This window comes from Narcine bancroftii, chromosome 3 (genome assembly GCF_036971445.1).
Source record: "Narcine bancroftii isolate sNarBan1 chromosome 3, sNarBan1.hap1, whole genome shotgun sequence".
NCBI lineage: Eukaryota > Metazoa > Chordata > Chondrichthyes > Torpediniformes > Narcinidae > Narcine > Narcine bancroftii.
Window position 1 is genome coordinate 363,698,923 of NC_091471.1, and position 12,894 is coordinate 363,711,816.

General features: G+C 42.8%; 1 protein-coding gene across 16 annotated transcripts in view; it reads right to left on the reverse strand.

Moving 5' to 3' along the window:
* Positions 1–12,894, reverse strand: part of bahcc1b (BAH domain and coiled-coil containing 1b) — a 421,144-nt gene that overhangs the window by 269,804 nt on the left and 138,446 nt on the right. For all 16 annotated transcript variants that reach the window (XM_069930138.1, XM_069930136.1, XM_069930134.1 and 13 more), the window contains exons 6-8: positions 12,542–12,656; positions 8,170–8,378; positions 625–786 (exon numbers count right to left, since the gene is read on the reverse strand). In XM_069930138.1, coding sequence (XP_069786239.1) covers positions 625–786; positions 8,170–8,378; positions 12,542–12,656 — 486 coding nt within the window. The remainder of the gene's footprint in view (positions 1–624; positions 787–8,169; positions 8,379–12,541; positions 12,657–12,894) is intronic.

Sequence of the window (12,894 nt, forward strand, 5' to 3'; positions counted from 1 at the left end):
TTATAAGATAGGAAAAATTTAGTTCTTTTTGGTAGAAATATATGGGTCAGCATGACATCAAGGGCCAATGGGCCTGTACTGAGCTGTATTGTTCTATGTTCTTTGCTTAGAGCCTATTTTATTAATGTAAAGTCTATGAAATAAAGAAAGAAGCTCATTGCTTTATGATTACACCTATTTCATATTGTGGATCTCTTGTTTTTTTCACAAATAATGACGGAGTTAGAGAAAAAGAGAGAGAAGGAGGGGGAGTGAGAGATAGGGAGGGAGGGAGGGAAAGATAGAGAGATAAAGAATATACTGAAAAGAACGAAAAACATGGACATCCCAAAGAAATCCACAGCTTCTTTTCAAAATGGATCAGGTTTGCAGCATTAATATTCATTAAATATTTGTTAACAATTTCAATTACAGTCAAATTCATCAATTTAACTCCGGTGACCCTTTGCAAAATGGGTAACGGTAGAAATATAAATATTCATTCATGAACAGTAAATAATAGTTAAATTTCATCACTTTTTTTCTGTCAAAGCCTCTATATAAAGCAGAGTGGTTCACATTTAAAGTATATTGCACAGGCAGGTGGTGGATCATGATCTGTATGCCATTAACACAGTGCATTACCAAGGTGATGAGGAGTTGGGTGTGGTGCTGGTGGCTCAGTTGGAAGGATAACAAGCTGGGCTGAAGGATCTTGGGAAAGTGGAAATACTGTCTGCATGGCACTTGGCATTGACGCCGGAAATCCAGGTGGCAGATTAGAATGGAGGGCCGGGTGTCCGATTCCTGTGTGGGAGAAAAATAAAACACACGTAACTGAAAGGATATTAATTTGCAAACCCTGAGATGCGCAGTTGCACGAAAGGAGCTGGTTTGGTCGTTATTTGACTTGAAATCTTGTTTCAACCGTTTTGAATGTGTTTAGAGTATACTACACTAAGCGAGCGTGACAATTCTTCATCCTTACTTCCTGGCAAGAGGACAATCACTTTGTCTTTGGCCATCAGTCATTGGCGTGGTAGGGGTTCCTCCTGAACACATAGCAGGAACACAAAAGAAGCAAAGGAAAGGAAAAGGATGTCTGAACCATCAAAGCCTGCTCCCTCTGCACGCCACAGGCATCTTGCTCTCTCAGCTGCCTCGCTGCCAATTTCATCAGTGATTGACATTTGCACAAAATGTATTGGTGAGTTCCAATCATGTGCATCTTGGCTGTAAGTAAATGAGATAGCAATACTGCAATATTCCAAGAAAAATAGATGGTTCAATGGAATTGAAATGTATATAAATAATACTCTCCCACAGGAGAACGAGCCCTGATGACCTTCACTGTCATAAGCTTTGCTACATTTCAATTATTATCCTCCACCAGGCCAAATTAGGCTTACAGATGTGAATAAATTGGAAAGGGAAGTAACACTCAAATACTAGAAGCATATTTCCTTTCACAGCAATGTTATGGACAAACAACAACACTGCCTTTTATCCATCATAAGGCCATTCGACGGTACTGCACCAAGCTCGAATCCCGTGATAATGTCACAGACACGCAATGACTATGGCAGGGCATGCATGGTATCATAGGGCACAAAGCAAATCCCAGCCATGCAGTATGCAACAGCGCCATGTTCTCCAATGAGTTAAACATGTTCTATGCTTGCTTTGAACACGGAGCTAACAGGGAGGCGACATTCACATCAATTAGGATAAACCATGTGACATTGATGATCATTGCTGCTGAGGTCAGGAGAGCCTTCCAGCGACTGGCCCAGGTGGCAGATGTGTTTCATCTATGTCCTCATCAGGCTAAAGTCCCCACTTGCTTCAAGAAGGCCACCAATCATATTAGTACCAAAGCAAAGCACAATAACGGGACTAAATGACAATTTTGACATCCACCATTATGAAGAGCTTTGAGTCATGGCTCACATCAACTCTAGCCTCTTAGTCAGCCTTGGCCCACTTCAATCTGCCTATGACCCTAACATGTCCACAGCAGACGCCATCTCCCTAGCTCGGTTCTCAGCCCTCGAACATATGAATGCCAAGGACACTTCTATTAGACCAGTGGTTCGCAACCCTTTTTGTTCTACTTGCATAAGGCATCCTACGCCATGGAATGGGATGACTTAAAGTGGTATGTGAGTGGGGGAAAAAAAAAAGGTTGTGAATCACTGTATTTTGATGTCTGCTCACAGACAGCAACTCAGCCTTTAATTCCACAGACCCCATAAATTAATTCCCGAAGTTCAGGATCTGGGCCTCAGCGCCCCTCCTCCCCCCACCCAACCGATCCTTGACTTCCCGTCTAACTAGCGTAATCAGTAAAGATAGGTAACAACATCTCCTCCATGACACAGTCAACACCAACACTTCCAAGCTGTACTCACTCGACTACTATACTCCCCCACACCCATGAGTATACCATTCCAACTCCATCTTCAAATTGACCATGTCACCATAGTAGTGAGCTGGGTATCAAATAACAATGAGACTGAATACAGGTAAGAGATTAAAGTTTAGTGATATGGTGCCAAGATTACAACTTCTTTCAGTGTTGATAATGTGAAGGAGGTTATCACTGACTTCAGGAGTGAGGGCAGAGTTCGCACCCTGACCATGTTAATGGCTCTGTCTGAAGTTGAGAGAGTACACCACTTCAAATTCTAAGGAATAAATATCTCCAATGACCTGACCTGGGACAAGTTGCAAAAAATCAACAAACCCCAACAATGCCTCCATATTCTTTGATGACTAAGGAAGTTTGGTGTGTGCCCCCACCCCACTGTTCCCTCTAAGCTGTGCGCATGCCCCCTTGTTTTCCCATCAGCGCACGAAGGAAATTAATGTGCGCCCAAAAGGGCAGTGATCTCAAATAATGGAGCAATTAACAATATACTTATTTGAAAATAATCTCTTGGCTATTTTTATTAACTAGTTAGTCCGTTAAACAAGTTATTAATCATACTTGTATTCTATTAGAAGATACCAGTACAGTTTAATGCGCCATGAGAGATGGGCCGCGCCAAAAATGATCTTGACACAATTTCAAGTTTACAATTGCACAAGCATTCAGTGCGCACATATTTTTGGCACAGGAAAAAATTTGCACCCCAGAAGATTTTTGCACACACTGACTAAATGTTGATCAATGCTCTCCATGTCCCTCAACAACTTAAATAAGTACATCATCGAAAGGATACTTGCTAGATGCCTTACAGCTTGGTATGAGAGCTGCTCTGCTCAACTGCAGAGTGTATAGTGAATACAGCTCAACACACAATGACAACTTCCCTCCCCATGGATTCCATCAACATCTCCCACTGATTAGGAAAGGCTGTCAACACAATGAAAGATCCATCGCACCCCAGACACACTCTATTTTCCTTCCTCCCATTAGAGTGAACATATTCCCTGCAGCCATCAGGCTCTTGAATGAACCCCAAATCAATGCTTTCACGCTGCCTTTGCTTGGGGATAGTTCACGTTCCTTAAAATGATCGCAAAAATTGGGAGGAAAGGAATGGTCAAAATAGATCCATTCTTTTTCTCTCACTGATGCCTGCTTGACCCGTTGAGTTCCTCAGCAGATGGTGCTTGGCTTCAGATTCCAGCATTCCTGAATGTATCCAATTCTTTTCGTGATGGTCATAATATACATCTGTTTGCAAAGGCTGTACCAATGAATGTGTCGGGGAAGTGGTCAGATTGTTGTAAAAACCTTGCTTGGGAAAGGAGATGAGCCATCTTTACTTGGTCTGGCCTGCCTTTCCCCTCTAATCGTTATAATTTTTGGGAACAACTTTCTTGCCAGGGATGGACTGTTCCACAAATAATGAAGGAAAAATATTACAGAGGCAAACTGAAAAAAAACCCAGATTTCAGGAACATTCTTTTAAAAATGGTTGAATGAGGACTTTTTTCAGTATTGCTGAAACCAAGAAAAAAAATCTTATGAAAGAAATCGTAGCAAAATAGGAAAAACAACCCGAATGAATCATGAAGCATTGACAGAATTTATCCCATTTACAGGCCAAGCCATACATAATTTTGCTTTGCATCATGGTTTCTGTGTGACATTAATTCGACTGTCTCATAAAATACAGCAAACAAAAATTAAAACAATTGAAAACCTTATCCATTAAGATTACTTGTGGCTGTAACTGGTTCTGCTTTGAAACAAGTGAAACCACACTTCAGCATATAAATTTTAACCAAACGTAACGACCCTGAAAACAGGTTGGTAGCTAACCTGGAATACCAATTTGAACTTGGCAGTTCATGTCCAACAATAATAATTGGAAGGATGTGGCCGAGCTGCCCTGGAAATTGCTGGGTTTGGTTAAAAGAACACAGCAGCTTGACTCACTGGTACTGGTTGCTATAAAAATGTTGCTGATATTCTGGAATAATTTTAATTTCTATGGATAATTTAATGAGATTTACATCTGTTTGCAACAGATTTCAATTCAATTTGAGACAATGCATCAAACACATGCAGAAAGAACATGATTATGTTTATCCATAGCATACCAAAATTCTGTAGAGTATATTTTTTTCTGAGTCTAAAATAGTTTTCAGGTCCAAAGGACATGGAAGATCTGGGGCATGAAGAAGCTCGTGAGTGAATGGGCATTGATGGATGCCTCACAGGACATAACCATGCAGTGGAATAGCAAATAATAAAATAAAAGCTTCCTCTCAAATATGAACGAAGGGCTCAAGCCTGAAATGTTGGTATTGCATCTTTATTTTTGCTACATAAAGTACACGGTTTGGCCTGCTGAGTTTCCCCGGCTTTATCTTTTTACTCTCAAATATTCAACCAGGACCACAGCACCCAACATCTCCAGCAGTATAGGGACCCTCCACCTCTCGCCATGTCTTCACCCCTTCCACGAGCTGGGCAGCCTGAAGTTCCACAGTCCCCAGCTGGCTTCGGTTCTGGAATATCACATGACTTAGTTGCTCAAACCTTAAACTGGAGAGACAAGCTGAAGGTTGGCAATTCAATCATAGTGAAATTACTATTGATATTTCAACCTGTTACCAGCACCAGGTAATCACATCACCTTCCCATTATTATGGGAAAGCTCAAGGACATTATGCAAATTAAAAATGATTGAGGAAGGTGGTGAATTTAAGCAAACAAAAAATATCACTGACAGGCATTGATCAACATTTAGTCAGAAATGGCTTCAAAGGAAGTAACTGCCCATTATGCAGTCAGGCATAAAAACAGAGAAGCAAGAAAGAGCATACAGCCTCTTGAGCCACTGTTCAGTAAAAGCACGGCCTCTTGGCCTCAGCTCTACTTCACAACCACTAATATGTGAATATTTACAACTCATATTACTGCCTGGCGTTGAATTGTCAAAGGTCATTAGTTGATAAAGTTGGGGGAGAAGGCATTTAAAAATGGCAAGGGGAATATCTGTGCAAGGAGGGTGATTACCTTCCATCTATTTATTGTCGGCATAATCAAAGCTGAGTGCAAAAATGATTTTAACGGGAAATTATATAATTGCATGGGACACAAAGCAGGAGAGAAACGTCAGCTCCTTTCAACAAAAAAAATGTGAGTGCAAACAGGATGTGTCAAAACTTCTTTCTGTCCAATAACGCTGCGTGATTCTTTACACTATGGCAAAACCCAAGACATTCTCATGATCTCTCAAGGATACTACGAAGACATGAAGCACAAATAACTTTTGTGTTGGATTCATTTTAGGCTTTCCAGATGCTGCATTTCCAAACTCAGTAATGAACAAAAATGCTTTACTTATCTATTGAACACTCCAGCAAAAAAGGATTATCCTGCAGAACTAGTAATCAGATACTCCGCCGATTCTAATGACTGGATTACTTTGGCGGCAGATGGAGTGGGATATGAAAGGAACCATTTTGGCAAGCTAGAATTCATAGAACAGCTCAAGCAAATGAAACAACCTTTTATGCTTTTCCTTGGGGAATGAGATATTACTTTGATGAGTATAGATGGTGATGAGTTAAGACTGTAATCAATTTTGACAAACCCTTATTTTTTTTCTCCTGTCAGTTTGTATCCGTGTATGATAATATTAAGTCATTACATTTTAGTATGAAATGAATACGCTTTATGTTTTGTTAGTTAGGGCTTCAGCAGAGTAAGGATTAAAAATGCACAAGCAGATTTGACTGGGACATGAAAATGCTGATGTTCCTTGTGGCTTAATATTCCAAACATTCTGCACGGAGTTGAGAAAGATTGGTTTTGGCATCATTTTAGTTCTGTGAGTGAAAATACGGAGCTTTGCCTTATGTGGAGACAACTCTGCCCAGGTAATGCCAAGGAACCTTTCAACCAGTCTTCTTTCTGCACTGCACCAGCCACGCTTGGCTGCATCCCTTCATATTCTTGAGGCTTCCGAGACCATACCACTTCCAAGCCCCCTGAATTTGTCTGAATAGGGTGGCCACTCTAGATTTTCTTAGCAACATGATTCAAAAATCTTATGATGAGTTCACTTGGAACATTCCTGTGTCGTGGCAATCTTGGTTGGCCTCAGCAAATCTGTACTCACAAGATGTCCTCACACCTCATTTAATGTGGCACTATGGGCAACCCAGGTACTCCTGCAACTGTTTTTCTCTTCTTTGTGGAAATTGGCCTCAGAACATTCTAAACCGCTGACAGCACCAAATGAACTTCCTCATTTCCTTTACATTTATGCATTTCAAATGTAACTCCAGACTTCCCCTTGACAAAGGAAGCCTTTCATTTTGTAATTACAGCATGAATAATGCATTATTCACTTTCAAACTGCTGAGTTTTATTTTTGTTCCATCCTGATTCGAATTCTTCCCGAAGAGTTGCTCATCTCCTCCGCAGCTGCGTCAGATCGCAGGTCTCCTTTTGGCCTATTGTAACCATGCACCACCTTTCCCTCCTCCCTGCTTTGTTTTACGCTTTTTATATCCTTCTCTCAGCAAGGTACTTGTCTGACCATTCTCTTGTTTGGCTCAAGCAAAGTCAACTCTCATTTAGAGAAAAATACAATAGGCTCTCCATTTAAATTGTAAACTTCTTCCATCAACACATGGGTGGAATTATGGACAGACGTACAAGCCAAAACACATCAGATTAAATTTGAACATCAACAATAAAGATTGATATTTCAAATTTTTCCAATCCTCATGGCAATATCAATACATTTTCAAGCAGTGTAGGCCTGAAACCAGTTTTTTTTTCTATTTTCCCCCTTTCAATAGCCGCTTTCAGGTGACCAGAATACCCGACTGTAAAGCCGCCTATTCTACCCCAATGTGCTGTCAGGAGGCCACCTGAAAGTGGAGAAACCAGCCAGAAGCAGCACTTACCTAACCCTCCTCTCATCGGTATATCCTCCAGCTCAGAGACTTCCCCATTGCACCAAAAAGCAGCAGTGGGGCTACGGCCACAGTCCACAGGAGCCGCGTTCGCTTGGGCGCGCCTCTCCTTCAGCCGGCACGTTCAGGTGACAGAAGGGCATCTTCTCCGTGGCCACCTGAATGTCCCAGCTACACTCCCCCAGCCGCGTCTACCAGCACATTATCAGCGTCCGAGCACCTGAAAGTGGCTAAAGAGTGATTCCGTGCAACTGCTTGTCAACAAAGTGAATCTTACGTTAGCAGCCGACTTACGACCAAGCGTGAACACAGAAATAGTCCCCATTCCTTGGGGGGGGGGGGGGGGGAGGGTCATTAATCAGGGAGTGTGGAGCGAAGATGGCTGGCAAAAGAACCAAAAGATGTGATGAAAATCTTTTCTTTTTAGGCAACGGATTTGGGTATTTGTGAGGGTAGAATCAATTCACTACTTTCAAAAAGGACAACCAGCTGAACGGGAAAAGAAAATGTAAGCAGGGGTAAGGGGAGAGGACATGGGAAAGGAATAGCTAAATGGCTCCTTCTGTGCGGCAACCATTTTGTGATGCTGTGAAACAATACATGGTTCCTTTTATTGTCACATAATAATACATTAAAAATGTAATATACAGTACATGATACACTTCAACTTTTGTCTGTCATCAGGCAAACAGTCACCGTGAGCACTGCCCTGGCACCCCTAACAACAGGAGGAAAGCCAAAGAAAGTCAATACCACAAATTTGTTCATTTCTGCTAAATAAATGAAAGATGAATCACTAACCATATGAATGGCCACCCATCCACACTGAGGGGCTGCCCGTCCTTGGAAGCCAATGTGGAGGTGTAAGGTGAGGATGAGCAGTGGGATCAGTTCCTAGCTGGTTGGCTTGTAACGATGACCCTCCAGTGACCATCAGGTTTGGATTCAGGTCTGCAGGACAACCATTGGATGGACGGATTCGTGCAAGCTCCACAAAATCTTTGTTTTCCCTGAATTCAATAGCAACCGTTTGAATTAATTAGTGACAATTACAACACTTTCTTCTTCCCCACATGGACTTTTCAATGGCTGAAGGAGAGCTCTCAACAACGAATAGGCAGCCAATTCTTGTTTTACTGGAAAAGCACAAAATTTCAAAGAAAAATCAACCACAAAAAGCTTCTCCACCATAATTTTAAACAGGAAAGTCTGGAGGCGCTGTGATTGGAGTGTAATACACAAAGGTTTCTCCAGAACTTTTATATTGCTCTGTCAACAGAAAAGACTGGAGTTTGTTGCATGGAATTTATGGCATACTAAGAGGGCCAATAAGACTTCTTGGATGCGCTTACAACCACCAAATGAAATATTTGTTCAGGCTTTAGAACTGTACAATGTCTATATGAGCAAAGATTCCGCTTGTAATGCAGCCGAACTGGAAAGGTGAGGAGTGCCTGCGGAGAATAGTGTGTGTGTGGGGGGGGGAGGGAGAGAGAAGCAGGGGAATAAGGAGCTCATAGCATGAGATTATATCTGCCCATTGTGCAATTTCTCCAGCAGGACCTCAGCAATCAACAGCAATGCAGGGAGATCCTCGGTGCTAACTTCGTAGTGGCATTAGGAGAATATAAGGACTGCTTTGCACATTGAAGGCAGTGCAGAGGTGAACAGCGCCTTTAACTTTTATGCTTCTGCCAAGCATTCAGGATTCTTTTATGGTCATGGAATAAAACAGGGTGTGTAATATTACACAAAATTACCTTCAGTCTGCTGTAAGGTTGACAAAGAGTCACCATTGGTATTGCCTGATGCCCCTTACAGTAAGAGAAAGAGAAGCGAAAGAGAGCTCCCTCAGAGTCAATGAGGGTCCTTGGATTCGCCTCCAGCGCTCCTGAGGCCTCTGCAGCTGCGCAGATCCGTTGGCAGTCTGATCTCCAGATCTAAACCTCCTCTACGATCTAGAAGCCTTCAGCACCCAATGCCTTTCGGGAGCCCCTCTTGCCCTCAGCACTCCTTGAACTCTGGTCCCGATATTTGGTTCGCATGAGCCAGTCGTGAGTAAACCTGCAGCCTCTGTGGGACCTTTGACTGGGAGTTGCCAACACCCTTCAATAGGGTCATCTCCTATACTTCTTCTCCCCATTTCTAGTGCCCTGCGCCAGTCCTACTGCTCCCTGGAGCAAAAACGCTGCCATCTTGGGCACAGATCCTAAGGTTGCAGGATCTTAAAAACACTGCTGCTCCTTTAACAGGCCATTTAAAGCCTGCACAGAGCCGTCGGCTGTAATCCAGGGTGGTTGGACCCTGGGGAGGAGCCCCGAGTCTCCTCTCCCTTCTCTTCCTGGGTCTGCACTAGCGGCAGCGCACCATTTTTTTCAATCTGGATCTGGAAATTTCTTTAAGATCTCGTAGCTGTCATTGGGTATGAAGAAAATCACCAAGACTCTCTTGTTACAAGAGAAGTAAATACAGTTCGTCCTATCTTGCTGGAAGGTAGCAAACAGATAGATCTTACTGAGATTAGTGGCTTCTCTCTGGTGCAGGGAGATATTGAAGTGCAGGTGCTCTCCTACTTACGATGGTCCGACTTACGATTTTTACAGGCTACGATAATACGACAGCATGACCTGTCGTTATTTACTTCCATGTAATACAGTAAAGTGAGGTCATTGCAAGCATCATTGATTTTTCCAATAAATATTGATAATTCCTCTAAGGAGAATTCTTTGCAGCCTCCTTGGTCAATCACTTCCTTTTGTTCAGTTAGAAAGCTTACAGGGACTGATACCACACAGTTGAGAGAGAGTGGGGCAGTGGCATCAGTGTGGGGACTGATACAGCATAGTTGGGAGAGAGCAGGGCAGTGGGATCAGTGTGGGGACTGATACAGAGCTGCCAGGAGAGAGCAGGCAGTGGGATCAGGACTGATGCAGCACTGTTGGGGGAGAGCAGGGCAGTGGGATCAGTGTGGGGACTGATACAGAGCTGCCAGGAGAGAGCAGGCAGTGGGATCAGGACTGATGCAGCACTGTTGGGGGAGAGCAGGGCAGTGGGATCAGTGTGGGGACTGATACAGAGCTGCCAGGAGAGAGCAGGCAGTGGGATCAGTCTTGGGACTGATGCAGCACTGTTGGGGGAGAGCAGGGCAGTGGGATCAGTGTTGGGAATGATAAAGGGGTGTGGGGAGAGAGAGCGGGGCAGTGGGATCAGTGTGAGGACTGATATAGCGTTGTCAGGAGAGAGCAGGAAAGTGGGATCAGTGTTGGGAATGATAAACGGCTGTGGGGAGAAAGCGGGGCAGTGGGATCAGTGTGAGGACTGATACAGCACTGTCGGGAGAGAGCAGGGCAGTGGGATCAGTGTGGGGACTGTCAGCGTTATACAAGGTATACCTGTATTCTTTTCATATTTACAGTTTTTTTTGACTTACGATGGGGTTGCCGGAACGTAAGCCCATCGTAAGTTGAGGAGCACCTGTACAGCATAAGTCCTAAAATCAGGACTGCTCAGGGATAGGGTCGGCTCGGATTTTCAGATTTTCCTGATTCTCGTGCAGAAGTTTTAAAATTCAAATTTAAGGAGGATTAAAGAAGAGATGAGCAGGTGATTTTTGATAGTTTATTCATTTGAAAATACAGTACGCTTCATCCATCAAAGCCAACAATTTTAAAGAAAAATAAAGTCAACACTTTACAAAATTGTAAACAATTTTTCTCACTGCAAAAAATGCAAGCAATGCTTGAAATTATGTTTACAAGTAAACATTGTAAAAGAAAAATATGGCATACAATGGAATTTCTTTATGATGAATAAGTGCTGTCACTTGTCACTGTTCATCTGCGGTGCTTGTGCATGCACACTTGCAAACAAAAACCCACTAAATTTAAAAAGTTACCAGAGTCCAGATTCTCAGGTGGTCTGGATTTCTGGTGTCCAGACTTTTGGACATTTACTGTAATATTTATCGCTTTACCTGCACTGCAGGTCAACTCTGCCTGACTGGAATTTAAAGGGTTTTCACCAGACCATGTTGTTGAGGGGCTGCCTCCAGTTACCCCAGCTGCAGCTGGTATACATTAAACCTGCAGAAGCCCACGGCACCTTTTGCAAACACAAGAACGGGGGCCAAGGGAAGACAAGACTGAAATTCTCTTGTGCAGCCTATGAATGCATGGGCAACATGCACAATACATTGGCATGCTGCAGGAGCATCATTACTGCCTGCTGTGCTTTGGAGAGTGCATACTGTTCATCCTGGACTTCATGAAGATGCAGGACTTGCCTTCAGGCATTTGGGGAGAAGCTGATGGTGATGCTAAACAGGTGCAGCTGGAGGCAGGAGGAGGAAACCCAAGCAGACTGGGTGGAAAGGATAGCAATAACCACAGCCTCAATTCCTGTCCAGAGAATCAAATCTCACTTGCCTCTATTATCATTATCCCAATAGTGAGGGATGAGGTGAAGATTGGGCTGACTTGCAAAAATTCATTTAGCATCTGGATATTAGCCAAGATACATAAGCTAATGGCAAGAAGAATGGTAAACAACTTGGAACGTAAGTGGACAATCAGCCTTTTGAATATTAATACTTCTCCAACAATGCAACGGAAGGACAGCACAGTGGAGCAACTGGCGGTGTGGCTGCTCAAGGCTCCAGAATCCTGGAATCAGTCGTGATGTCCAGTGCCATTTTGTGTGAAGTTTGCACACTGATTGATTGCCTAGGTCATTCTGCACACGTCAGTTTCCTCTCACAACCCAAAGGTGGGTGAGCCGCTGTTAACTTGCACCAAAAGTGTGGTAGAATCCAAAGGGAGAATGCTGGGAATAACCCTAACCCTAATGTATATGGATGTCATGGGTTAGCACAGACTGAATGGGTTGAAGAGCCTGATTCTCTGCTGCAGGACTGATGGTTCTATCTTATGTTAATGACTCCCTCTCTGATGTTAAATATAAACAAATGGAACCAATTGAGACTTCCTTATGCAACATTCAGGTGCGTCATGTCAGACTTAGTAGGAAATGCTTGCTCTTTGAAGAAGCAATGATCTAAATGGAATTATGAATACAAAAGCATATGAACTGTTCATCCAACCCAAAACCAGTTTATATTATATTTAATTCAAAAACAGCTGCTCATTTCTCATGTTATAGTAATCCAAAATCTTACCGAAGTAAGTGGTCTCTTTCCCTATCCAAGCGTGCTAAACTCATTCGCTCCTCACGAAAATGATTGCCTTCTTCTTCCATCTCCAAGTCAATGACGTATGCGGAACGAGAGGATGCTGCCAACAAGAAGACTTACCGTCACCCATTCAGAACTCAATCAACTGGTACAGTGTACGAATCGTGAAAAAAGTCATGTAAGGTCTATGGCTTTATCTACAAAGAAAGAAAACCATTTGTAAAATGGTTCCATGTTCTGTTATTTAAGTCAAATATTGATGTAGCAGTGGATGAAAAAATGATTACGGGATAAATTTCTCAATGCTTTGATTCTTTACAGATTTTGAAAGAAATGTA